Source organism: Aphelocoma coerulescens, chromosome 18, assembly GCF_041296385.1.
Source record: "Aphelocoma coerulescens isolate FSJ_1873_10779 chromosome 18, UR_Acoe_1.0, whole genome shotgun sequence".
NCBI classification, from domain to species: Eukaryota; Metazoa; Chordata; class Aves; order Passeriformes; family Corvidae; genus Aphelocoma; species Aphelocoma coerulescens.
In genome coordinates, this window is record NC_091031.1 from 217,859 (window position 1) to 245,316 (window position 27,458).

At 43.9% G+C, this 27,458-nt stretch overlaps 2 protein-coding genes across 4 annotated transcripts in view; one reads left to right on the forward strand and one right to left on the reverse strand.

Annotated features, from left to right (window-relative positions):
• Window positions 1-38: 38 nt before the first annotated feature.
• Window positions 39-3,305, forward strand: CENPX (centromere protein X). The gene is made up of 6 exons (XM_069032413.1): window positions 39-132; window positions 210-261; window positions 341-394; window positions 671-759; window positions 895-1,092; window positions 3,133-3,305. Exons 1-5 carry the CDS (start codon window positions 94-96, stop codon window positions 907-909), a joined length of 249 nt encoding a protein of 82 aa, XP_068888514.1. The 5' UTR covers window positions 39-93; the 3' UTR covers window positions 910-1,092; window positions 3,133-3,305.
• A 527-nt stretch (window positions 3,306-3,832) lies between these two features.
• Window positions 3,833-27,458, reverse strand: part of ASPSCR1 (ASPSCR1 tether for SLC2A4, UBX domain containing) — a 37,694-nt gene continuing 14,068 nt past the window's right edge. For 2 of the 3 annotated variants that reach the window (XM_069032397.1, XM_069032399.1), the window contains 9 exons: window positions 22,794-22,933; window positions 21,412-21,493; window positions 20,505-20,571; window positions 19,662-19,724; window positions 19,323-19,375; window positions 7,603-7,654; window positions 6,836-6,905; window positions 6,321-6,508; window positions 3,833-4,954 (listed from right to left, as the gene is read on the reverse strand). In XM_069032397.1, coding sequence (XP_068888498.1) covers window positions 4,941-4,954; window positions 6,321-6,508; window positions 6,836-6,905; window positions 7,603-7,654; window positions 19,323-19,375; window positions 19,662-19,724; window positions 20,505-20,571; window positions 21,412-21,493; window positions 22,794-22,933 — 729 coding nt within the window. In that variant the 3' untranslated portion in view covers window positions 3,833-4,940. Of the gene's footprint in view, window positions 4,955-6,320; window positions 6,509-6,835; window positions 6,906-7,602; window positions 18,641-19,322; window positions 19,376-19,661; window positions 19,725-20,504; window positions 20,572-21,411; window positions 21,494-22,793; window positions 22,934-27,458 lie in introns of those variants that run through there. The other variant, XM_069032398.1, reaches the window with a different exon arrangement.

Here is a 27,458-nt window from a genome sequence, read left to right on the forward strand (position 1 = left end):
GGCCGCGCGTGTTCCCGCCGGAACTGCTCCCTGGCCGCGCGTGTTCCCGCCCGCCGCGCGCCTCCAGGAGGCGGGGCCAGCAGGGCGCGGGACATGGAGGAGCGGGACGGCCGCACCGGCGGCTTCAGGAAGGTGCGGCCGCTCCGGGCGAGGGGCGCTGGCCCGAGCGGCGAGCGCGGCCCCGCTCATTCGTTCCTCTCTCCGCGCAGGACACCGTGGACCGGCTTCTCCGCCTCCATTTCCGGGACGGGAGGACTCGAGGTACCGAGGCTGCGGCGGCGGGCGGGTCCGGGCCGCTTGGGCCTAGTCCCCGCCTTCCCTAAGCGCCGTGTCGTTGCAGTTAATGCCGACGCGCAGCTGCTGGTGGCCGAGTTGCTGAAGGTCTTCGTCCGAGGTCAGCGCGCAGGGCCAATCCCCCGCCCCAGCCTTAGGGCGATAGGCTCCCACCTCCTCCCCGAGCACCTGGCCAACCTTCGACTCATCCAGTCCTGCTTCAGCTCTGCTGCCTCCTGCACAGCTGGAGTCCTGACGAAGCTTCCCGGACTCTTCCGGGGCGCTGGGCCACCTCCCTCCTCCCAGGACACCAGCCCAGCCCCCCGGACGAGACGCCCCAGGTGACAGCTCCCAGACCCGTCTCACTGCTCTTCCCTTTCTTTCACTTGGGCTGCAGAAGCGGCGGCTCGAGCAGCTCGGCAAGCTCAGGCAGAGGACCTGAAGAAGGTGGATACTGAGCAGCTGGAGAAAGTGTTGCCACAGCTGGTATGTAACTCTGGGCCTGAACTGCATGGGAGCAGGATGAGGATGTGAGCTGAAACAGCCTAATCCTCATCCTTTCAGGAGCTGTTTTGAGAACCCAGTCTGTGTTCTGACTGGCTTGCTGCTCTTTCCTTACAGCTTCTGGATTTCTAGAGGCTTTCTGAAGCACATGTCACCTGTCAGCAGACAGTCCTGACCTGACAGCGAACATGTGTCTCAGCCTCAGAGTCCAACTCTGGGATGAACAGTCTCAGCTCTTTCTTCGTCTGCCATTTTGCTTCTGTTTCCTCTCTCCTTTACCAAGCACAACACAGCCCAAAGGAACAATGCTGTCAGGTAACGTTTTTGAGAAGAGGCTGCCACAGGCTTGTTTTGTTCTGCTGAGCACATATCTGGTTTCAATCTTGCTGCCCTACTCCCAGTAACAGAGGCCTGTACTTCACAGCATGGTAAGATGCTGTTGCTTTCTCATCTAACATGAGAATGAGGTGCTGCTTCACAGAGATGCATGGAAAGACTTAAAAGGCTGGAAATACCATCCAGCCTTCAGGATCTCATTGCCTCAGCAGGCAGCTGTGACAGCAACTCTAGGTGCAGCTCCAAGCCTTTCTAATGAATAGGTCATTAACAGGAGCTCAGTCACAGGCTCTTGCCAAGAGCAGGCAACTGATCTTTATTTTATAAATAAACAGTGTCTGTCTGTCACTACCTTCCAGTATTTCTCCAGGGCTGTGACATCAAAGAATACTTGAAACCTTTTAACCATTCAGTATTCTCTTCAGAGGCTGCTCCCCCTCTGCTATAAATTTGTTCTCACAAAGAAACATCAGTAAGTTAAAAACAAGTCTCCCCTCCTTGTGTAGGCTCTTTGCTGCAATTCATCATCAAAAGTCAAGTCGCTTCAAAGACTTGCAGCGTTTTCCCCTCACCCACCCTCTTCCCTAAATCTTTGTAGGACGAAAGGAAAAAAGGACAAAAAACAAACAGCATGTGTGAGAATCCCACATCATGGGACAGCCTGGCCCCTCTAGCAGCAGGGGGGCCACTGTGAAATAAGAAACCTTACACATGTGGGCAGGACCCACACAACCCAACTGGCTTTGCTGGGAAACGCATGGCTGGCTGCACAGAGCACAGCTGATGGTGGTGTGGCTTGGGGGCTGCACGCTCCCGCCGCTGGCATTCTGCAGGCTGTAGGATCAGCAATAGCTAGCAGTCCTTTTCTCAGGAACAGCTGTGACAGGCAGAGGCTCAGTAGGTCACTGTACACTTTGAGCTAGGAGCTATCAGGGTCATCCCTCAGGACACCAGCCACTTGGAAACCCCACAAAAATGCAGTTTTAGTACATATTCTGGTAACAGTACCAGCTTAAGCAGTCCCCAGCTCTCAGCATTGCAGCTTCTCAGCTGAGACAACTGTTCAGCTGTACAACACGTGCAATGAAGGAACTGACCTAGTTCAGCCTTCAGCCCCACAATCATTGGTTAAAAAAAGGCAATTGCAAAAGGAAAAGCAAGTGATACTACTGTTGAATGTCCTAAAACCCTAGGGATGAGTTCACCTACTATAGCAGAAGCAATACTGAAACAAAACCAGCTCATCAGGTATCTGCAGGTACTGTTCTGCAGTAGGGCAGGAATCCTTGTAGCAAGTACCTTAGTGAAGAGGCCACAGTTTTAAATGTGGGGGCATCTTGCCCCCTTAAAGAATTCACTCCTGCTTTCTTGCCTTTTCCAGTTTCAGATCCTCATCTCTGCCTCCAACTGAAACAGCAGTCCTAAAGTTGCTGCCCTAAAAAGGCTCAAGTTCCCTTCCCTGACACACAGAGAAGAGAACTGCTGATGTGGACATCCACAGTAAAGCAGCAATTGAATAGCAGCAGCAGCTAAAAGTAACTCTTTGTATAGGGAAGGGGAATAAGACCTCTTGTCTAGCTATTGAAGGTAGCAATTTTTCATTCTTGTGGTTAAATTGGGTTTGATGCACAGCTGAGTTACACAAGTGAGGAGCATGGGCAGAACTGCCTGAGGGAACAGTCAGCAATGTAAAGCCCCTACACTTAACCCATGAAACTGCCCCAGGAATACTGGTATTGTTGCTTGTATCCCTGAACTTGTTTTCCCATGTCAGGTGCTTGCAGGGGATAGTTATGGTGCTAACCCAGAACTAAAACACCTAAGCAAATCAGCTAAGCAGATTGTACTATTTGATGTCACCTGTGCCCTTCAGAAAAATAAGGACTAGCACATCTGAAGGCACACTGCAGCTTTCCTCCCAACCACACTACTTCTGCATATTCTAATCCTGGGAACCAAAAACACCAGTACAGGTATTTCACTACTTATCATTAGCCATGGCTCTTGGTTTCTCCACAGGATATCCTGTATAAATTCAACAAGGCAGCTCTAGCTACCGCCTACCTCTGATTTGTGTGACATGAATAAGCCTGATACAGCACCTAAACCAAGATACTGACAGTCCTATGGAGCACAGGCTCGGCCCACACTTAATCCTCTAAAGAGTAATAAATTTTATTATTTGAATGGTTTTTCTGGTCTGCTGTGGTATGTCTTTTATAGGCTGTCAAGTGGCAGAAGGGCTTGCTTTCCACAGGGAGGATTTAGTACAGGAGCTGTACACAGTGCTCTCACATTCCCACTGCCAGTGGCCACACACGTTCCCTGTTTATGTTTGGGTGTCATATAAGAAATCAATCAACTTTTTTGCTAAAGCATTCTTTGCTCCTTCTGCTTTGAGTCTCCTTTTTCCTCTTCCACCTTTCTTTCATGCCTCCCCCTCCCTCCAAGTTTCTTCAAAGCATCTCTGTGAGCATTTGGAAGTAATTAGACCTGAAGGGAAATGTTGTCCAGGCAGAGAGACAATGACAAGTGCCAGGAACCCAGGGTGCCCTTTCTAGCCACTTTGAAGTTCATTCAGATGGTACAAAGCTCTGTTTTGCTTTGTTGGAAAAAAATGGGAGGAAGGGAACGAGTCATGACAGGCGTATTGAAAAGAGAGCAGGTTCCTGTGAACTGACAGACACACCAAGTGCCAGGGCAAGAAAGTATCAAAGGGACTGACCAAAAGGGCTCCCATGGCCACTTTGCTTTATTACATCTACAAATTGTGCAGATGCACACATAGTGCAGGGAGGAAACAAGGAAAATGGAAAACACGGTATTACTGTACCATGGAACCCCAGCTCTCTGCAGACCACTGATCCGTGGAGAAGACTTCAAATAAAACCCAGCACCATAACTGCCGTGCCACTACAGAGTTCATCTCCAGCATAACAGCAATTCTAACCAATAATCATCCCCTTACAATGTCTGCAGGAGACAAAGATCCGGATTGGGCCTTTTCCCTGTACACTAACTGCAGTGCAGAGCACAGCTACCCTGCTCTGGGAATACTCGGGCCACCAATCAACTGTCATTTGAGGAGACCCTTTAAGTGGATGGTTTCTTCCTTGCTGTAATAATTACTGATGGTAATTATACACAGTGAAAATAAAACTAGAGCTTAGGGCAGAAACACGCTCAACAGGCATTCCATGAACTTGTATTCCTTGTTGACAAGATTCTGGCAGCTGAACACAATACAAGTGCAGCAGCCCAAGAGCTTCACAGGAAAGGCTGATCTGAACTGGTTTAAGTGACTTAAATGCTTCCTCTTCATTCATTTTCCAGCCATCTATGTCCAGCATTATCAGCAGCACTAACCCTCATCGCGAAGAAGCAGAAAAAGTCTTGTTCTAGGCACCACTTAATAATTATAGGTAAAGCTAAACCAGATTGTATCTTGCTGCTAGAATACTGGCAGCTAGACTCAAGTCATCTCTGAAGGTGGAACTGGGAGGAGTTGAATTTAAAAATACAAATAGGAACAAAGTCCTTTGCAGAAAGTATATAGGAATCATGTCCCCCTTAATTCTCTATTCTTATTATTTGCATGCAAGAAACCTTAAATTTAACCTCTAACCTTGCTTCTGTAGTCAAAAAGACCACAAACAGGCCTTCCACTCCTCCACCAGGTGCAACTGACATCTGAAATAGCCATTCTCTCTTTATAACTAATGTTCATACAGATTAGATCTCTCCAGGGCCACCAACACATCTTACACATCCTTAGTAAGTTTGTGGAGAAAAGGGCACAGCTCGGTGATCCAGCAGCCCAGGATGTTTCATCTCTTTCCACCTACAAAATAAACATGGTACCATTAAAACACGTAACATGTAATTAGCACTTACTCATTTCTCAATAACATGATCTGGTAGCTGAAGGTTCTAGTCACTGCTGTGCTCAGGCAGCATTGGGGACCACAAGAGAGCACTTGGGGAGATGAAATGGTAAATACATCACAACTTTCAGAGCAGGGAACTTCATCCTTCATGTTATTAACATGTGGCTTAGAGCATACTATTGACCTTTCATATCAGCTGTTAAATGGGAAACCTGCACAGGTAGGTGAGATGATATTTTGTACTTTATCCAGATAATCTCGGGAAAGAAAACTATTTCAAGTGCAATGCTTCAAACATACTGGAAATGGGAAGCAGTGAAGATCCTATTTCCCACTGCATCAGCATCTCAGCACCAATCTAAGCCAGACCAGCCACAGCAGGGAAACACACTGGCCCACTGTTTGCAGCCTTCACGCCTTACCCTTTGCTTGCTGGAACTGATAGCCCCACACTATCTTCCAGAAACAAATACTAACATTCTCATCCAGGAAGCTAACATCTGGCATTATTAGCCAGGTGACTCCATATAAGAATTACTAGGTTTGTTGTCATTAAAGGAGCTGACTGTCTCTTTTTTTTTTTTTCCCCTCCCTTTTTTTTCTCTTCCCTCCCCCCCCCCCCCCATCTTTGCCACTGCATCAAAAAGTGAATATTGCCAATTGTTTAATTCAGGAATTCTCCTTCTAATTACTTCATATTTTGTATAAAGTCTTGTCTAAAATACACACATAAGCCATTTGTTCTGGGACTAAAAACAAGGTTGCAGTTTTCTGACCAGGATAAAACAAGAGAAAAGTCATAATGGACACCTGGTTGCAATCTTAATTATGGAAAACCTTCACTACTGGTTTGCAGTGAAGATTAAAAAAAGGAAGACCAACTAAAAAATTCAGGAGAAATAAAAGTACTAAAACAGACTACAGCAGCAAAAGGAAAGTTATGTCAGAGATATAACGGATTACATGGGCACAGATTACATGGGTATGTAGAATATCCAGCCTATTAGTATTTGAACTACACTGGCAGGGATAAGAGCTCAGCACATCAAGCCCAGAACACAGTTTAAAATACAGCAAGCATATGGTTTAGGCATCAGACTTCCCAATGTTCAGAGTCTGCATTCAGATACTTCTCCAGTGAAGGCTGAGGTTCAAGTCACAAACAAATTTGTGACTGACAAGCAGTAAACCAAATGTCCTGCAAGCATAAACTGACATCTGCAACAATACCACCAATATACAACACGTTTGGCAGAGAGGAGACTGCCTTTTGGGGCAGCTCAGAATGAGCAGAGCTCTTCTCCTCTGATTCATTGATACCTGGAAGCTTCAGCCATTTGGGTATTTTCCCAGGGTATTTTCTCAACACTTGTGGAGCTCCCTGTGTGCTGGCTGCTTCTGGTTGCTCAATAGTCTTTTTGTCACTTCCTGTTTCTGGTTCAGATAGGGATGGAGCCACTGATGCTAAGGTTGGTGAAGCAGAAGGAACTAATGATCTGGACAAACATCTGAGAAAGGAAATAAGCAAGTAGAATTAAACTTCATTTTTCATAATAGCTCCCTGTACCACCACCACCTTTAAACTTTTAAAGTTAGATTGAAAAGGCTCTTCTTTTTCCAATACAGAAGCACTAGTATTTACTTAAGTCACTGAAATCCTACTTTGCGAAGGACTCACAAAGCTGTGAAGTCAAGTATGACAGTATGATTGTTTCTGGAGAGAAGGAAGTCTTAGTATCTTTAAAGCACATTTCTTTGTAATAAGATGGGCTCATTTCATGCTTCCCATTCCTGAAATAGTAAGGCATTTGCAACTCTGTTCAGCCCCAACATACCTGGCTACTAATAAATCAGCTGCAGAAGGAGAAACTGCAGAGCTCAGCAGGTCCGATTTCAGGTAACAAGCTGTTTAGAAGTGAAACCAAATCACTTATTTGGTAACAGAGACATCAATCACCACAGTATCACATAGCTCTCAGCTCAAAAAGTATCTGCTGTACACTTCAGTAAACCTACATCACCTTCCCCCAAATGACACAGGACATTACTAAACCATGCCAGTTTCTTTCACAATTCAGAGGTGTTCTATTTCATCATTCAAACCTCAAGATCTTGACATTTTCTTTCAGCACTCACTGCATCTTAGAAACTTTTCTGTGAAGTCAGAGCATACTGGGAGAAACAGGAATTCTAAGCATAAACCAGAGATGCCAAAGAACCAAAGATCTGTTCTACCATCTCCAGCCAGTCCACTACCACAGGAGGTCTGCAAAAGCATTTCATAGACATTTGTCTAGTTAACATTTTGAACAGGATTTTTTTTTCCTACAGTCATTTTTCTATCATTCTTGATCCCACAGCAGACAATGCCTACTCCCCAGCCTATCAAATCCCACAAAAAAGGTACAATGTCTACATCTGTGCTAAAGCTAACTAACCAAACCAGCTCTGAAAAGCTTTAGCCAGTCAAAATGGGGACATTCACCAGCATTCTCAAGGACTGCAGTTTCTTTTGTCAGAGGAACTCTGCCAGTAAGGATGTAATACTGGGTCTACTACAGGAACTACACAGTCAGCTGAAGGAGAGAGGAAACGCACTCACCCCTGCACTCCTCAGATCCAAAATGAATGACAGCAGTTGGAAAAAGTTTAGCCTGCAGCAAAATGGGAAAAGAAGGTATCACTGTCTATAGATGCTTTCACAGTTCACTGTGAACATTAGAGGCAGGTTAGACAGCTACAGACAAATTCATGTAGTTCAAGCCAAGGTCACTGAACCATCTGTAATTCAGGAAAACCTAAACTTGTGTAGAGCACAGGCCACTCAGAGTACAACATGAAGGAAAATTTTATGATCTGTTCTACCAAACAGGTGATGAGACCTCTACAGCAAGTGCTCACTGCAGCAACGCCCTGCCATGCCTTCTCCTCTGTCCCCATATCCCAGGCCATTGTATTGCACCCACATTCTGCACTGCTGAGCAGATAACATGAATATGATGAAGAATCTTCTAAGACCTGAGTGGCTGACAGCAAGAAAAGAAAAATCCAGCTATGCCCTCACAAAATCTATTCTATACCACTGTATTACATTTACACCCTGTCTCTAGTTGAAATTTATCTAGTTTCACCACCTTTCCAGGATGAAGTATTTCCTTTTATAAATCCAACCTGAATTCCTAGTTCCTACTTATCAGTATAATTGCCATATTCAAATTTTTTTTCTATCCAGTGGGTTTGGTGTTTTTTTTTTTTTCCTTTTATTTCAATAGAAGTTCCTGTAATTTGTGTCCACTTCCTCTTGTCCTTTTACAGGGCACTGCTAAGAACTCTGGCCCATACCCCTTGCTGTTTCACATCTATTTTACTACACACATTGACAAAACTCCCCAGAGCTTCTTTCTTCCAGGCTGAACAACCTTGACTACCTCTTGGCCTCTCCCCGTATGTCAGATGCAGGTCCCTTCATTATCTTTCGGTCCTTTTCTGGGCACCAGAAAAACTGTAAAATTGGACTCACACACCCCCAGTTCAACTAAGGAATCACAAATGCACCTGTAGGTATAAAGGAGGGACCGACCTATGGAGGTTGCTCTGCCACCTACAGTGACCATACTGTCACACCACACCTTCAAAAAAACTCAGTGATATATTACAAAGCACTACACCACCACATCCGGTGGTCCATCCAAGTGCTCCCAAGGGAAACGCAGAGCAAGAGAGTCAAAGTTATTAAATTTCATGCTAAAAACACACTACTGCAAGCTCAGGCTTAGATTTTTAAAAGGGTATGATATGCAGAAGATTAATGTGAGATGGCATAACCAGCTGTACCAGAAAGGATTCTGAAAAAATAACCATTGTATTTATTACCTGCATTATATGCCAGTATAATGCCTTATAAAGAATAACTAGCTGAAACAATTCTGTTAAGCTTTTAGGAAGCCTTGTACTAAGAGACAGGTAAAGAAACCTAATCATCATGGTGTAAAAGAGGCAAGTACCACTATAGCCAGAAACTGTACAGCAAATGTTAATTAATGGTCTACATTTTCCCTGGCAAAATAGTAACACTAAACTTGTCACACTGATCCAATAAATAAATAAATAACCAGATAAAAACAAATCACTGCTCCACTCATGCATACTTGGGAACTGTGCAGGGCGGACTGACTGCTCTGGAGTTTTCTTGAGCCTCTGTTGCCACCATCAGCCCAATCTGGATACTGGAGTGATGGTCCTTGGACTTAATCCAGCACAGCAATTACTGGAACTCAACAGAACCCTGATCTTCACAGAGGAGACTATGGACTGCTGCCTAATATGGAGACTAGTAAAGTTGTATTAACTGAAGGCAAAATGAAATAGCTTCACCTCTCTTCCTGCCTACAAGCTTTAGATCATCATATGGTATTACACATTTTTTGGACATTAATCCAGAGGCTACAGGAGACTGTCTGATGCAGCACAGTCAAGCACATCACGCTAGGCTGAAACAGGAGACATTTATCACTTTACTCCAAGACTCAGCTCCTGCTAAAGCACTCAGGCGAATTCACATCTTTGAACTGACATTTTAGCAAAATAATTATTTATCAGGTCTTTTAACAATTCATTCCCAATCAACAGGGCCTAAGGTTGCCTGCTCCAGTCACAAAGACAGCTCTCCATAAACTTTTTAATTGAAAAGTACCAGACATGGTTTAGAAACCCTAGAAAAAACTCTCACAAGAGCTTTGATGTTTCCACAGCATTCGTCTATTTAGGAAATGGGTGCCTTAAAAAGGGCCCCCCCAACACACATACACTCAAGCCCTTTTACACACAACATCCTTTTCATGCCAGCTGCAAGATTGAAAATGAGGTTTTTGTAGTGTGTTAGTGTTGGAATTTTTTAATAACCTCCCCTCTCTTTTTTTTGCCTCCCAACCAATTATCTTGGTAAATAATTAACATTCTGAAGGAGATAAGTAAGCACAAAAACTCGGAGCTCAAAGCCCTTTAGTTCAAAGCCCTGCCCTTTTCTCTTCGTTTCTCTGCTGCTGCCACTGAAACTTCCTTGTCAATCAAGCTCTGGGCACACACATCAAAGCCGCATGTGGGAATGGCCCCAAGGGGTCAGAGAAAATTCATGGCAGGGCCTGTGTGAGGCACAAAGAGAGAAAGAGAGTGAGAAACACAGACCAAGAGCTAGACAGACTCACTCAACCAACAAACACACAGACAGACTGTGCCCCAATATAAACCTCTACCCTATTTACTCACAGGTCGTCAAATAACCATAGTTCTCAGTTTCAGGATCCACGTCCACAACCATTTCCCACTGCTGGCAAAACATCAGTCCAAATGTTTCAGTTCAAAATCTTAACTGAAAGAAACTTAAAGGAGCTAGATGGCAGCCCTCAAGTACACAGAATGTAATGTCCTTCCCATGGCTCCTTTCCCTGCATCCCTATCCTTTCCTAGGGGTCAGCTAACACAGAGTAAGTTATTTTTCTTCAATTCAAATAGACTATTGGCTCATGCACAGAACACTTGGTCTAGCTTCTTTTGTGTGGAACTGTCAGGTACCACCCCAATCCCAGCACTCCCTGAGGGTTCAGCACAGAAGGCAGCTAGCTACACCTCACCCAGGAATTCTCTAGCCAGTCACTGGCAGGACCTAATGCTGTCACAGAGCTTTTATCATCTGTAAGTATTTAAATCAGCAGCAATTTCACATTAAAAAATAAAGGCAGGCCAGTAGAATGATCCCCCAGTCCAAGGACTGTCTTACCATAAAGATGAGAAGGTTTTAATAGATTCTGTCCAGGAAAACATATGAGCCCAAAGTCAATGCCTTCAGCATTCTCTAACACACCTAAGAATGTAACAATCAAACACTAGACATGTTGAGCTTTTGACGGGGTACCCTTCTTTCTCGGACTAGGGTAAGAGAGCAGAGGAGGCTGCTGTTCTGCCGAGTTCTTTATTTCACAGTTGCACAGCTTTCTTGAAGGCAGAGTTCGAAGGGGGTTACATGATAAAGACAAGCAGCAACAACAAACAGCAGGCAGAAAACAGCTTCTTCTTCTATATGCTCTCTATATTTTTTCTTACAGAAGTGTGGATTATATTTGCTAATTGACCAGTAAGAATAATACACTATTCTAGTTTTCCTTTTTCTAACTTATCCTGGTCTAACAGTCGTAAGTCTTACACAAGTGTTACATAGGTATTACACAGATTTGCGTATACAGTTTCTATCAGTTCTTACTGTTTATGTGAACACACTATCTAAAAAATGTGAACAGTGTAATTCTATCTATATTTTGTCTAAAGTAAAGGATTCTGTGAAAAGGTAACACTGCTGCAGCAAGAACTGTATTTAAGGTCTCTGCTGCAGCTTTTTAATGTTTAAGGCACTCAGCATATATTTCTACTAAAAGTTTAAAAAAATCTATATTTCTATTTCACTTTGGTGTGGCTTCACGCATCTCAGCTTGTCTAAAGGTTTTAATTCAACCCGTGCTTTGGCTTCCCTCTGGGCCTGAGTCCAGAGGAGCTTTCACTCCAACATAGACAGACCATCACCGAAAAACTGTATTCTCAAGTCAGCTGTTCTAATGCCTGCAGTTGTTCTAATGTATCTGCCAATTTCTAGAAGAATAACTTTGCAGTTCTTCACTTCACTGTACAGGGTTCTTACAAGAACATCTGTCAATCAGAACAGATTTTTGAGAACTTTTAGAATCACACTGAGCCTGCCAGACTGACCAAAAGAATCAAAGGATATTTGAAACAAGTAACTCAAAAAGCTCCACTCACTTATATGCAGAAAATTACTACAATAGGACTGAGCCAACAGCCAGTTACTACACTCCAACACCCAGCATTTCTCTTCCTTGCTGCCTTGATTTCCAGCCAAAGAAACTGCCATTCTGACTGGGGAAATAGATGCTATTAATCTGTTGAATTATAATGTTCAAATCACACTGTGCAAGGCATATTTACAACATACAGTCAGATTTACTACACCAACACCTAGAAATTCAACTGAAAACAGTGTTCCATTGTGCAATTACATAGATGCGATGTAAATAAAAGTATTTTGAGTTTGTGGGTTGGTTTTTTTGTGGATTTCCTTTTTTGTTTCAGTTTTTTGGGGCTTTTCTTTTTTATACAGACAAAAAATTGAGACCTAAAGAGATTAAATAACGTATTCAAGGTCACATAGAATGGCAGCAGCAGAAATGAGAACTAAGCACATAAGTCTCCAGAGCCCCATCGAAGATCATAATCACAGGACAGCTTTCTTCTGAAGGGATTAGAAAGTCACTGAGGCAAGGTGAAAAGAAAGTCAATGTCCTGCCTATTACCCTCCTCTTTTAATAAGCATCGTGCCAAATGAACTGCTCCTCAGATTTTAAAAAGATGTAACACAGCTTCATCCATTTACTTAGTTACAGCTGCAGAAGTTTAAATGAACACTTTCTGTTTCAGAGATCTGAAGTGGTACCAGCTTGTTACTCATAAAGCCACATTTAGTCTGAAACTATGCAGCTGAGTAACTCCGGTTTTACTCAGAGATAGTGAACAGTTACTCGGACACTGTGGTGGTGAGCGTGGTTTGTGACAGCACGGCATCATGGCTGTGGAGCAGCACACTGGGGCTGCTGCATCTCACATTCCACGATAAAAATATCCACATTAGAACAACAGTCCCTTGTGAATCCAGCTATGATACAGCAGAGAAACATTTCTGCTTTGTTCTACTACATGTTTTAGTAACTTGTTCTCTAGAACACAGAAAATAGTTCAGGCAGAACCCTCCCCAAATAACACCTCAATACTTCCTCTTTCTCAGACATACATATGCAAAAAAATCCTAGAACAGAGCATTGTAGATGATGTACATTATTCCCAGGCAGTTGTTCTCTTCCCTGACAGAGCGATGCTGTCAGACCAGGCAGAAGCTGCTGTTGAAGGGAACTCGCAGCTGCCAGAAGGAGCAGCATTCTTTCCGTTACACAATCTGAGAAGATCAGAGTGCCACAGGTCTGCTGTTAGACTGATGTTAGGAAGATGAATAAGAAAATAAGCACTTCAAAGGAACACACGCATGGAAGGAGAAACCCTAGCTACCAACATGAAATACTGCAGAGTACACCCACCACAAACACATAAACTAACTCTTGGAAAATTCAACTGGAAAGCCGGTGGATCAAAAGTTTCTCCAGCAAGACTGCACAGCATTGCTGAAACAGAAATAAACACCACAGTCATGGTGAAAGCGGCAGATCAAGTGGTTCATGTTGTTTATAACCTGAGAACAAAGCTGCCCAATGTGGACTTCAACTGCCAGAGGAGATGGATATTCCGTGGCCAACATGGGGAGGGTCTGATCCGGCTAAGGCAGGGGACCTTTAAAATTCATAAGGCAAAGATAAGATTTGAAAACACTGTTCTGAGAAGGCTACTTATGAAGGAATCCAGGTATAAAGGAGCATTCATTGTGAACTTGATAGCTGAGATCAGAAAGATCTGGCCTTCAAAACTGACAGTAGCAGTGAACATTTTGGGCAGGATTTCCACTCCGAATTCAGTTGTGCAAGGAACCTCTTACTGGAACCAAAGAACCCAGCTGTCCTCAAAGCCATCATCATGAGGCAAGCATGGACAGTCTCTGCAAGCGTAAGTAACAGACCTCACCACAAAGAGAAGGTGAGATTGCTGCCAAATGCAGTCAGATGATAAAATCCTGGATGGAGAAGACTAAGACTTTTAGGTGAATGCCATCCTCTGTGCTGGATGAATGTCAGTATTAATTGCAATTTTCTTTGCTAGTGAGTGCAATAACCACAAGGCCTGCCACAGGAAATGCCTCTGATGGACTGACTCTGATGAAGTAATTTTTTCTGAAATTGCATTCAGACTCTTGCCAAAGAGAAGGCTTCGTACTGCCTTAGCCGTAGTCAGGTTCACTGAACAAGCATGCCAGATATGCTGCCCAAACTGGCATTAACAAATAGGATATGGAAAGAGAACCAAAGGCAAAGAAAGGAACAAACAGCTCATCTGGATTTCTGCCTCATGGTATGCGACAGAGGAAACACCCACTGCACTCTAAGATCTGACTAGAAGACCTAAATATTTATGTGGAAGCCTGTGGATTCCTTCAACTCCTCTGTAGACAGAGGATGGCCTCCTGCCCTCTCTGCTGCCTCGACTTTTCCAGTGACTGGTACTCCTACTTTCTGCTAACTCTTTCCTAGTATTAACTCAGCAATCAATGATTTTTTTTTCCAGTAACCCACCCCAGATACACACTACAAACTGCCTGTTTCTGGGAGTAGAAAGAAGCTAAGAAGCAACTCTGAAAAGCTCAGACAGCCTAGAAAAAACACAAACAAGCCACTGGAGCTATAAGGAACCCAAAGCCAAGTGCTACAACAGGGAAGTCTGCGGTTGATCAGCTCTGGAGAGCAAAACATTACAAAACACTTCAAGGGACACGAGGAGAAGGCTGCCAGCAAAAACAGCAACAACAAAAAAAAATCAAAGTAATGCCTTGAAGTCTTTATGGGTTCCAAAAACTCCACACTGCTGCCAATCTGTGTGTTCACTATACTGTAAATACACACAGATTTTGGGAAAATTCACTTCAGACAGTTCTTTCGGTCCAAGTATCTTGGCAAACAAGTCAACAACATTTGTCTTTTTTCCTAGTTTTGCTTGCAGCATAAAGGTTCTCCCTTCATTGTAAGTGATCAAATGTAACGAATGTGGTGCCAAGCTTGTCAGCGTGACTGGAGGGAGATGGTGGAAAGAGCAGAAGTATTGGTAATATGGTACTCCACCATCTGTAGTCACTCCTGTTACTGGCTCCAGCATGAATTTCAGTAATTTATAAATATTTGAATGCTCCAATGTGCTCACATTACTGCCTCAGACATCATCCATTTTTCCTTACCAACAACACCAAAGTAGTCTCTAGAGTGGAGGATAGCCTACTGCTAACTTAGGACCTGGGATAACACAAAAATTAAATGTTAAAAAAAATCCAGAATGGCTAGATACACCACAGTAGTACCTGCCTTGGAAAAATCAAGAGTCAGGTTATGTGCAGGCATCTCTGCAAGGGGAGCACATCATCATTCAATCCAGCACAAGTCCATTCAATCCAGCCAGTATCTTTGGGTGCCAAGCATCCCAAGAGGCCAATGCTGACATGACTGACATGCAGCATTTGGGGCAAAAGTGGTAAATTTCGGCAGTTGCATGATACAGCCTGAACCCTTAAAGAGATGTATTACCACTAAAGACAAACTTCCTCCCGAACCTTTCACACATCCTCCAAACCCAACAAAGACACATCAAAAAACTTGAGCAATTAGTTATACCGTTACTTTACCCGAGCTCTCTTTTTCCAATGAGGTCCAGAAGAACTGCATACTCCACAGCACTTCATTCACATTCACATCCTATGCACCACAACACTGTTATTCCAGAACAAGCTTTCTCACTACAGGGGTGCTGGGCACTGCCAGGTCATCTTAGAGCAAAGCTCCTCTTTCCCCAGCCCCAAAGTCACATTATTTTACAAAGTACCTTAACAATTTCCCTCCTATCTTTACAGAGCAGCTTTGTCTTTTCACCTCCCTCCTTCCAGATCAGGGAACAGAAGGGGAGCTCTGACTAAAATACAAGATGTTTCCCTTCCACAGACCACAGGATGAATGAAAAGGAAAAAATCTCCACAACCCCCCCTGCACAGAGCCTAGCCCCATCCAGGGCACAGTCAGGCACTGCAGCCTGCTCTACAGCTCTCGGTCTTGCAGCCAATGGAGACCCCTGGCCCACACAAACCTCTTCCCAGACTGAAGATTTCTCAGCTTCAAAGGCCACAACCTCAGGTGAGAAGCAGTGAGCAGGTCCCACTCCCAGCACTGCCCCTCCTACCCCAGCACCACAAACATTACCTCTTTCATTCCTGGTCTAGGCCAGGGCTATTTTTACTGAGAGCCCCGAGGCTCAGGCAGTGCAGCCTCACTGGGAACAGACGCCTCTGCCTCTAAACAGGGCATCCAACAATGACACAGTGGGCATGGACACAACAGCTGGAGTGATTTCCACACCTGTTTCTGTCCAGAGAAGAAAGGTTCTTCAGCCCCTTTCTTCCAGGCACCCAGACCCCAGCCGAAGGGAAAACTTACCCAAGCAGGAAAATTATGGCACTGGGCCTGCACTAACATGGTGAAAGTTAAAGAGGAATAAGGATTTACATTGGTTAATGGCAGCAAAGTTTCTCCCAGCATCAGCCAGCCCAAACTGGGATAAGGCACCATCCTCACAGGTCAGAGCTCTGTGGTCTTTGACAGCAGTTCGGGTAACCAGAACAGCATGACAAGTTCTCTGCAGGAATTGTTTCCCTCCTGTTTGATGCTTCATCCAAATAAAATGTTTATAAACACAGAATCATTCCTGCCATAACAGACCATGACCTGAAAGGGCTGAAGGGCCCCAAGCAAGGGACATAGGCTACACAGCCACTGGCATTAAACACAGCTCTCCCAAGGACAGAAGAACCATAGGCAGAGCAGAAGTCCATTCAATCCAGCCAGTATCCTAACAGTGAACAAAAACCAGATGAACAGAGAGGAGTATCCTTGCTTATAAGTGATTAGCTAGCAACGATTTTCAGTTTAGAAGCTTCCTGAGGAGGTTCCCATATATTAAGACACACTTACTAAATATCTTCCTTGAACTTGTCCAAATTTCTCTCAAATCAGTATATGCTTTTAGTATATAGCACCCTGTGACAAGGAATTCTACGCCTCAGTTTTCTGACACACAAACAGCTACCTTCTTCCATCTATTCTAGCTCCTGCTTGCTTCTCTTGATGCCACTCACTCATACTTGAGAACAAGAACTGAAGGCATTCCAGCTTCTCCTTGGCACGTTATTCCTTTTCCAGTCACATCTTTTACAGACTGGCAAGTCCTAGCCTACTCAGTCTTTCTCTGGACAGGAGACATTGCAGACCTCTGATGAATCTCATTCCCCTTCTCTGCACTTTAACCAGCACCTTTTGAAGATGTGAGACCAGATCTGCATGTTATTCACATAAACCCTGGTCCATACACAGATGTCTCTATTTTGTTCTGAATACTTTGCTTTTGGGAAGGTCGTTTTGGATTTGACTGCTATTCATTCATCAGTAATGAGCTGATAATTTCATCACCTTAAGATTTTGCTCCAAAGCCATAATGATCAACACAAGAGCTCACTGAGCTGCATATGAAGCTCAAATTATTTTCCCTGCACATCATCACATTCACCTATGTTGAGCCAGCTGGGTAAGCCAAAAATGCAAAGTCATGTAACTGTTAACCAATGTGATAATAATCTCTTCATAATATCATGTTACAATCCCTAAAAAGTATTGTAAGTGTGAGATTTTACTTGCTTTCCTCATTTTGCAATTGTACTGGTTCTGTATAGTTAAGACTGTGTTTAAAACTCCATTTCACTTCAATTATACCCAAATTCTCAACATAACCCCTAGTTTGACTATGGTGTGATTACATGTGGCATGAATAAAAATGTATCTTAAGTCAAGTTTGGATTTGACACCCTTTATCTTAGTTGGACGTTATTCCTCCTTCGTGGTGACAGAGGATATGAGAAATGAGAAAAAATCCCTTCCTTAAAACAGTCCATTTGCAAAGAATTTTCAGCTTTCGAGCACACCATCTTGAACAGTCCCAGTTCTGTATCAATGTCAAGGCTTTGCACCTTTGCCATGCGCCACACCAAGCACTGCAGTCCAAGGAAAGTCACTGCAGACTGGAGGTGTTCGACACCAAAATCGACCAGGTTCTTCACAAAGCTGTGATTTCTAATGAAGTCCCTAAGACTGGGCTGTAAGGCACCTCTAAGTCTTTAAAGAACAAGATTTTAACATGATTTTATGTTTCAGGAAGTTGCCACGAGGAATGAATTTCACAGTAAATGTCACAACTAGGAAACCGGGAAACTGCCACACATACAAGCACCAGTAACGGTGCCAGGTACAGAACAAAGGCTTTAATGCAGCAAATTAAACAAAATTCTTGCCATAAGGCTTCTTATTTCAATGACAATGAGATGTAGTTATTCCTGTGGTGTTTTACTGAAAAGGTCATGTTTCAGGAGACATCCAGAGAAACACGAGATGTGCACTGAGAAAGAGAAACTAAAAGAACAGTACTGCAGGGCGGGGGAGGCAGGCAAGGGGTAAACAGAGGTAAGCAGAGGATTTCAAACATTTTAGAAGACAGACCAAAGTTAACAAGGGAAACCAGAACCAGCATCAGAGGCTGGACGAACAGGAGGCAGATACAGGTCTGAACATTCAATCATCTAAAAGCAGCTGCATGTGTATTTCTTCCACATGGCCTGGTCAGGAAGTTGTGGAACTTGGAAAACCCCATTGCAAACAACTTCAGAGGCATGCTAATCCCTACTGCTTCACCATGCTGCCTGAAAAGTCCCTCCCTCTCTCCACCCCAGCCCTTCTGCTCCCTCAGAGGCATCAAACAAGAATTCTCACTGCCGCTGTGTGAGCCTTTACTCTGAAGGATCTCCGATGCATCAGTCTGGAATGGTCCATGCAGTTCTGAATGACAGAACGTTTTAAACAGTGTGAGTTTGAGGCAAAGTGACTCGATCACTTGTAACACATGTGTGATCTACACAGCCAATAATCTCTGGCCAGGGACTTCAAGATCACCTTATCTGTCACTTGCAAAAAAATCTCCAGGAATCTGAATTTGAAAACCTGTATTTCAGTATTTTCAGAGAAAAATTACACAAAGAGAATGTATATTCCTCAATGTACATCGACTCTCACATAGTGATTTCAAAAAGGTCCAATTTTTGTCTAATACGGCCTCTAGCCCCCACTGTAGAAATTGAAAACAGTTCCCTGTCCACATCAAGTCTTATCTTACTATCCAAGCCCAGCTACAGATAGAGCACACTCACCTCAGCTCAGCTCTCGCAATAACATTCCAGGTTAAATACAGCTCCAACTCTGTAGGGCACGGAGAGTGTACCAAACAATGTGAATCCCCACCCCTGCCCCCAGTGTGCCTCTGCCTATTGCTGCACAAGGTGGACCTCTTCTGGTGAAGAGCTTGTGCTCCAAAACACCTGGTTCCACTAGCCTTGGCTGGGCTGAGCAGAAGCCTACAGGGATCACAGCATTACACAGCTTCTTTTAAAAGTAACTGAAGTCTGAGGCAGGGTGAGGGGAAGAACAAACCAGAGAGAATCAGAGCCCACGTGTGAGTCCTTACCTCAAACAGCGTCAGACTTTCATCGTTCAAGACGGTTCTGGGAGGTGCAACAACTAAAGTTAAAAAACAAGTTATAAAACAGGACCACCTAGCAACCAGAACAGCAAATACAGGTATGGGAGGGATCCCTGCCCTCTGAAGGGGTGACACAATTCATATATGCCCACAGAGACTGCTTCTTAGGCAGAAGCATAACATGGCTAAGGAAGCAGGTTACGCCTTCTTTGCACTGTGAAGCTGTGTTTAGGGACACTTCCCAGGTCGTATCTCAGGCACCAACATACCACAGCTAGAAATAGGCTTTGTAAAGTAAGGCCAGATATTACCAACAGCACTCACACAAGTAAAATGGCAATTCTGCATCAGCAAGGTGGCTTCTTACAAAGTCTCTCAAAATGCCAACTGTGGAAAAAGGAGAGAAAGGTTTGCGGAATTAAATTAGGTTCTTCAAATGCTGGGCAAGAAGGCTAACTTGTAACAGCAGAACTGCCCTCTACAAGGTATGGAGATTGCCTTTTCCTCAAAAGTACACAGTTGGTATTACAAATTTCTTGTAGACAAAACAAACAAACAAAACAAATCACTTTGACATACTGGTCCCTTGGAAAAATCTAAGGATGCCTATAAAATTATCAAAAAGTTTGTGCAGGTAGACATGGCTGACAGCTGAGAATAAGAGGATCTCCAGTACTAACAGTAAGAGCTACTTGGTACATGGTCTGATTGCCTTTTGTGAACTGACAGAGCCAGAAAGGTACATCCTCTCTTAGTACAGTTGGTAACGGTTTTTTTCTCCTTCCTACTTTTTGGTGTTTGTTTCGTATTGGGGAAGGGGGTGGTGTTTTCCCCCCAAAAACGTTTTAAGCATTAACACAGAGGAAGTGTCCAAATGCATCCCAGTAACATCATTTAGGCACAAACTAGGGGATAGCAAGTGGGACAGCTTCCTGAGGACAAGTATTTTGTCACCTCCACCAAGTAGCCCTTAGCTAATTTAATTAGCCCAGACTCCCTTCTTAGTCCATTCAGGGGCCCTACAAGGACAGTGTAACTACCTACTGCTGTCTTTTCAGAGCAGCTTTACTTTCCCAGGCAGCAGAAAGACCTGTTCAGACACACTCTCTCATCATGGTAGGAGCCATGAGTTACAGCTGCACAGGCTGAGGGGGTGATCAGTCTTACCAGTTTCAGTAGGATGAAAGAACCCCTGCAGAACATGGCGGTCTGGAAAATGAACTCTCAACACCACCTAAAACAGATACAAAGCACACTAGGACAGTGGTTTATCACTGCTGTGTAACACCTGCCCTTGGCTTAGAATCTGCAAGTTGGTTTTTTGTTGTTTTTTTTTAATGGGGAGATCCGAGGTGTTTACAGGGATAGAAAAGCAACCTGGCTAACAGAGCTATGCAGCTTCTTACAGAATAAGGGCTGTCTGGCTTTCAAAGGGGGCACAAGAGCTCATCTGTCAAAGCACTATGATGTAAAATGCAGCAGCACTTGCTCAGAGAGCAGGAGCTCCCTGTGCTAAATGATGCACTAAACGACAAAGACAGTCCCTCATGGACAGGTGCAGACAGTTTACTGGCATCCTAAACTGTCCACAGCAGTAGGAATCCGCCTGACATACCTCTGACCTTTGTATTTCCAGCTCGGTCAGAAAGCACTTAACTTGAGAACTGCATAAGGATCATATTTATAGAGTAAAATAAGTCCAACTTGTAACATCTAATCATTCAACCTTCAATGGGATTCTAACAAAATGTCTACAGAGAGGCAGGTAGGAAGGCTCCGTCATACAGACTGATGTGTGCACAACAGAAAGGTTTTGAGACATCTGGAACAGAACAGAAACAACTATACTGCCTGTCACTCAACCACACTAAAATACAGCTGTTTTCACGTGGCACAACTGTTACTCAAGTCCCACAGACAATTAATAGGGATGGAAATTTGAAAAATCTTCCTATAAGTAGCTTATATATATATAAATCTTCCTATAAGAGCCTGTTGATCACAACTGAATCTCAAGTTACTCAATCCCCAAGTCTGGACTAGCCAGAGGGATTGGAAAATGAACAAATATTACCTTTGGGTAACGCTTCAACTTCTCCTTCAGCCGGGACTCCTTCAAAGACTTTGTCATCAGTGGAGCTTCTTCCAGGAATTTCCTACAGACATGGGAAGAAGGCAAGTTGTCTGTAGTTTTACAATATATTTTTACTTTATTAAGATAGCGGAAGGCCCAAGCAGGGCTGATGAGAACTGCTCAACTGGTCCATGCATGTACAACAGCATCTTCCCCACCTCCTGAAACTACTGAGCATCAGCAACAATACTATATAAATTACTTTTATTGTACAAGTTCAGAAGTAAGCTCACAACAGCAGATGCAAGAAAAGATTCTAAGAAAAGGAGGAGAAAGTCTTCTTAAACTACTCGAGATAGACTTATTAATCCAATAAAGTAGAGACTAAGGTTGGACATGATTACTCCACAGAGGCAGAAGAGCTACTGAGCTTGAAAAACAATGCTGGCACAAAAAAATTAGTAAGTATTAATTAGCAACAGGGAAACAAAATTAAAATGAAAAGTTTCAGATCATTCAAGAAGTGACATTTTAGACTGCTATTAAAAGGAAGAGTGGGTACAAAATGAAAGTTTACTTGTATTTAAGATGAAACAATAAATGTAAGAAAATACTTACATATTTTCCTGTAAGTAAAGAAACTAGCTTAGACCCAACAGATCCCATGTTCAGCTTTAGCACCTTTTCTTTGTATCCAAGTAACTGATGTGTAACTTGCCTTTATTTTTATCCCTGGCTGTAAGGGGAAAAGCATCAGCAAATTTGGAAACTGTGTCTTTTTTGGGGGGCCTGTATTCCAGTAATCCCCAACCAAATGACTCTACATTTGCACCACTAAATACTCCAGACCCACAAGCAGCAGAGCAATTTTCAGGCCATTTTCTGTGTACTCAGTGGCCTGTGGAAAAAAAAAATCAACTCTAAGTAAAAAGTTCAACTCGGACTTGGCTATAGACTAAAGGAGACTGTTCCACAGTCTTGGAGAGTTATTGTAATGTCTAAAAGAATGCTTTGACCCACTTGAAACTAAATACATTAATGAAATTCATTTCTTTAAGGAACATACAGATAGCAAAATGCTGCTGTGACAGGAAGGCCAGTTTATCTTCATCTGAGTTTTTATTGAACTGAAGTTCAATATAAAGTAAAATCATGAATATTTGAAACCAAGCTACTTGAACAGTGCAGTACATTGTTAGTCAGCTTCCTATAATTTCTATGTGTGTGTATGTGTGTGTGTGTCTAATAAAAATATACTTAAATATACTTAAAATATAAGGTGTTTCTTACTGGCCAAAAATGCAACAAGCTCTGTTGATCACTGTCACTCTGCTCAACAACAGAACACAGCAAATCTCACTCACAGCAGAAAGGGAACTTGCCTCTCACTCTGCAGCTGTGCCAAACGTTTCCGTACATCATCCACTGTGACTTCAAAAAATTCATCAGGAAGCTCTTCTGGGCCATCAGAAAGCTGTTCCAGTAGGTCTAGGTGACATACAAGGGGCTCACGCTCTACAAGCTACAGAAGAAAAAAGAGTTTCAATTAGTTTTAAATGCATTGCTTTGCTTATCCTATAAGGTTCCTGAAAAAGAGTAATAGGACAGTATTTGCAAACTGAAATACAATCACTAGTGTGCAATTCCTGTCACTAATATCAGACTAACGATACAGAAGTTGTCAGTGTTGTCATTCTTTACAGCTGATACAGCTGTGGACATAATCCCCGCCAACAGCAGCAGGAATCTATATTGCCAGGTGAGCAGATGGCTCATCTCCACTGTCAGTCCAGGAAACTCAGGGCAGTAACTTTGGCAGTCACCAAAGAGAGGGAGAACTCCGCTGCAGGGAGTACTTGTGGAATCTCTTCACTTACAATACTACGGTATTTTGCAGTTCAACCAGGCTTCTAGCTAGTTACAAGCTTGTTACAAGTATTCAGAAATTACTTCTGTCCCAAAACCCTACCTGACCTCTCTCTGCTCTACTCCAAACCTCTCTCAGTATGTAACCATTTCCTTACCATTCTACAGGCAGCACTAAATTTACACAGGTGCTATCCTTCATTCTAGAGACTATAGAGCCCTTTGAAGTTTTTCCATCTGCCATGCACTCTTGGCTTGTGTTATGTCTTGTGTTCAGTTCACATTCTTTTGCTACAGAGGTAGCAAATCAATGGTTACTAGTCACCAGCCAGGGCCCACTCCATTTCTCTGTACTCTAGAGAGCAATTCTTTGCTTTGGTAAGGCAGTTTTTGACCTGTTCAGCTCTCTGAACTAAACCACTGCAGGGTTTTATTACACACCTTTCAAAATTTTACCCTGGTTTCTGGCGTGCAGAAAGATCCCTTAAACAGTAAAACCCTTTTGTTTTGCACTTACGAAGTACTTCACCCTGAGGTCAGCCTTTGCTGCAACCAGAGCACACAGATGCAGGAGAGCAGTTCTCGGTAGGCATCAGCTGCAATAAAGGTACTTAATACTTTACTGGCAACTTTCCCTACACACCAGAGCTGAGGGCAGGCACCCCAAGCTGCACACAGACACCCCTCTCACCTACCCATCAGGGCACAGAGAGCCTGGCTGCCTGCTTCCCCGGCCTCCAGAGCCCAGAGCTGGATGTCATGACGGCAAACCTTCAGTACAACTGGGCCTAGACTAGAACTGTTGTTGCAATTATGAAAAAACCAAAACAAACCAGGCCAATACCAAGATCCAAAATCCCCTAGAAAACCTAAACCGGAGCCCCAACCACTTAGATCAAGAGCATTTGCCACCTCTGCAGGCAGCAGGACCTTAATGGATCGCTCCTCAGGAAAGGTTACATGCGGGCTACTCTCTCTTGCACCCAAAGCAGCAGCTGTGCCTGCCTATGAATACAAACCACAACCAGAGTCAAGCACATGAGAGGCAGTTACACCTCCTGGCTCTCAAACAAGTCAAACTTTCTAAATTCCAAAACTGCTTAAAGGAACAAAGCTTGCAAACATAGAGAACAGCATACTGAAGGCTACAGGAGATGCAGGGAGGACACAGCTCGTGGCTGAAGAGGCTCACAGGAACAACAATTTTGGTAGTTAATCCAGCTTCCAATTCCTCGTCAGCTGCCATCTTCAAAAGGCCACAGGCTCTTCAAATGAACCTGCTGTCTATTTCTTCTCCCCTCATTCCCTCAAATACTCTTTCCAATCCTAATTAACACTCAGATGTCCTCCCCTCCATCCACTCACCCCTCCCCCAGGCACTGGCCACTTGGGAACAGGAGTCTTCTCAATTGTCTAAAGCACAACACAAATTACAAGGCAATGTTCACTCTACTTGTGGGCACTAAAGGGTAATTTGAGAAATTAAAAGATCGAGGTTATGTGGGTGGGACCTTTGGCTACTTTTAGAAAGTTGAGCAGGGTCAGCCCTAACGAGCGGGTAAAGGAGCCTGATTGCAGCTTTCCCCAGGCCCCGGACGGGGTGGGGAGTGCCCAGCGCTGCAGGAAGGACCCCATGCGCCCAGGACTATCTGCTGGGAAGGAACAGGCTGCACCATGATCCTGACCACTGCCCACTGCTGCTCCAGTTAGGGCACATCTACATCAGAGGCCAGAGGAGAATTAATCAGACCTCCCCAAGAACCAGGTATACTTTAATCTCCTCAAACAGGCTTGAGTTTCATTTCATTCTAAACATGAAGTGAAAATAGACGTCTTCTGAAAAAACCCAAACCCAAAAGAGTGAGAAGGCATATCCTATGGCATGTTGTGAAGGCTGCTGGGATACAATGGAGAGAATTCAAGAGTTTGCATTAGCAAATCCTAAAGTTACCATTTAGTATTGGCTCCAAAAAGGACTTTAGTTAATCCCAACAGCAGTGGGATTCCACAGGGAAAGGGCCAGCCCCCATCCAAATTATGGTGACAGCTAATGGCATCTGCCAAGGCACTGGGAACCACGAGATGGCACAAGGCAGACATATATTCCAGTCCTAAGTGTTCACTCCTCTTCATTGCTGTGGGCTCCAACAATCCTAAAGCACAGACAAAATCCATAAACTAACTTCCCACAATGATTACAAAAGAGGCTCCAGGAATACTAACCCACTTCCCAGCCCACTGCACACACGGTGTTTTCTGCAACTGTGATGAAAGATAACCATCTCCTGTAACAATAAATGGCCACCACATGGATGTTCTACTTTCCATTATGTAAACTGGAGGAAAGCAAGCTGTGGTAATTCTGTCCTACTTCTTCCAGGAGCTAAAGATGCTGTGCTAAGGTTTGGCACCCTCCTTCTTCAAAGTCTCTTCTTCTACCAAAGCCGAGATGTTAGGCACTTTTCACCGTGAGGCTGAAGCCGTATGTTCACAGCAGCATCTACATAAGTGCAGTCTATGTGACAAAGCCAGGTGTCAGGAAGAATACAGTTCACTCTGTGGTCACCATCCTGGACCCAAGGAAGCAGGTAAGCTGAGGAAAACTCTTATGATTTAAGTGAAATAGTGGCTATTGTGTTTTCCACAGCAGCAAGCTCTCCCCAGAGACCTACTTCCTCCCCACCACCTCTGGGAGCTCTAATCTCATGGTGAATCTGGTTTAAAGTTACCTTCTAATAATTAACATTCTGACATCAAAGTCAGCTTGCAGCTGTCTGTAAACCATCTTTAGCCCAAGAAACGAAGGGATGCTGGCACAGATTTTATCCAGCCTCTCTTCAGCTTCAAAAACCACACACAGGCAAAGCATTAATGGGAAGATTCTTTTACAAAAATGGACCTTTGATGTTTAAAAATAATTTGTTTTGTTTTGGGTTTTTTTTCCTCAGGACTGAAAAGGGACAAAAAGCAGATGCCATGTGGCTAGCCCTACTTGGCTGTTGCTGCTGGGAGGAGAGTGGAAGATGGCAGGAGTGGAGGAGGGAACAAAATGTAATCAATCAGCAGCAAAAGTACCAGAGATCAAAGGGCTTGAAAGCAGCCGTCAAAATCACATGCTGTTTAACACAAGGACACAACTCCCCCAACAGAATCTGCAGCTGCTTCAAAAGCTGCTCTCAGACTGGAAGGGCAGCTGGCTCCAGAAGTGGTTTGAACTGGACTGTGATTCTGAGAAAGACATTGGTTCATGTGAATCTTTCCGTCACCACCCCTCAGCCCATGCCCAAAAAGCACAGCTCCACATCAGGCTGTGAAGTCAGTGAAATGATGGAGTTCTGCCTCTCCCACCAGTGCACAGAGAAATGTGGGCAACAAGACTGGTGAAGGATACTACCACAAACCCTTGCACTTCTCCTCCCTAGCCAGACACAGTGGAAACTCCTCCTTTCCAAATCCCTCATAGGTGAGAGGGCAACTGAAGCAAGCAACACATGAGACTGGACAAATCACCCAGACTACTGTTTAATTCTCCATGCTCAGGGTCTGCTCCAAAAGGTTAAATAACACTGATGAGACAGACCCAAACGTGTTTCTAATACACTGAAATATTCACCACTGCAGGTTGGCATGGCCACTTTCTGCTACTTGTGCAGTTCATAACTGCTCCAGAGTCCTTCCAGGGTCTGGCTTCTGTTCCTAAACAATTCAGAACTCATCAAAAATAGACTGCAACCACAAAGAAGTCAACTAAGGTAGTCTCTACATCACCGTGAAAGCATCCACCGTCTTGCTAAATTCCTCCTGGACTAAGCTCCCTTTGAAGCTCCCCAGGCATCCCTTCTTTCTACTTATAGCCTCCTATTGTTCAATCCTGGCTGGATCAGACCAGAGGAGATTCAAACGTCCAACTCTAGGAGGTACCAAAGAGTCAGAAACAACAAAGGGGATCTCTGAACATGAAAGCCAGCCCCAGTGATGAGCCAAAGAAGCAAGAAAAGAGCCGCTCACTGATAATCCAGAACAGGAAACTCTCAGTGCATAATAACAAGGAGTAAGTTATTAACTGAATGGCTCCTGTACTTCATGCTAGGCTACTTGCCAGACATACTCAACCTTCCTGAAGGCATTCCATTCCATACAGCTGCCCTACAGAAAGCACATTTCACGTCATTCCCAGGTCA

Coding starts and splice junctions, on each gene's coding strand:
- CENPX (XM_069032413.1), top strand. CDS start 94: ATGGAGGAGCGGGACGGCCGCACCGGCGGCTTCAGGAAG. Junction 262..340: donor CCGGGACGGGAGGACTCGAG/GTACCGAGGCTG, acceptor GTGTCGTTGCAG/TTAATGCCGACGCGCAGCTG. Junction 395..670: donor GCTGAAGGTCTTCGTCCGAG/GTCAGCGCGCAG, acceptor CTTGGGCTGCAG/AAGCGGCGGCTCGAGCAGCT.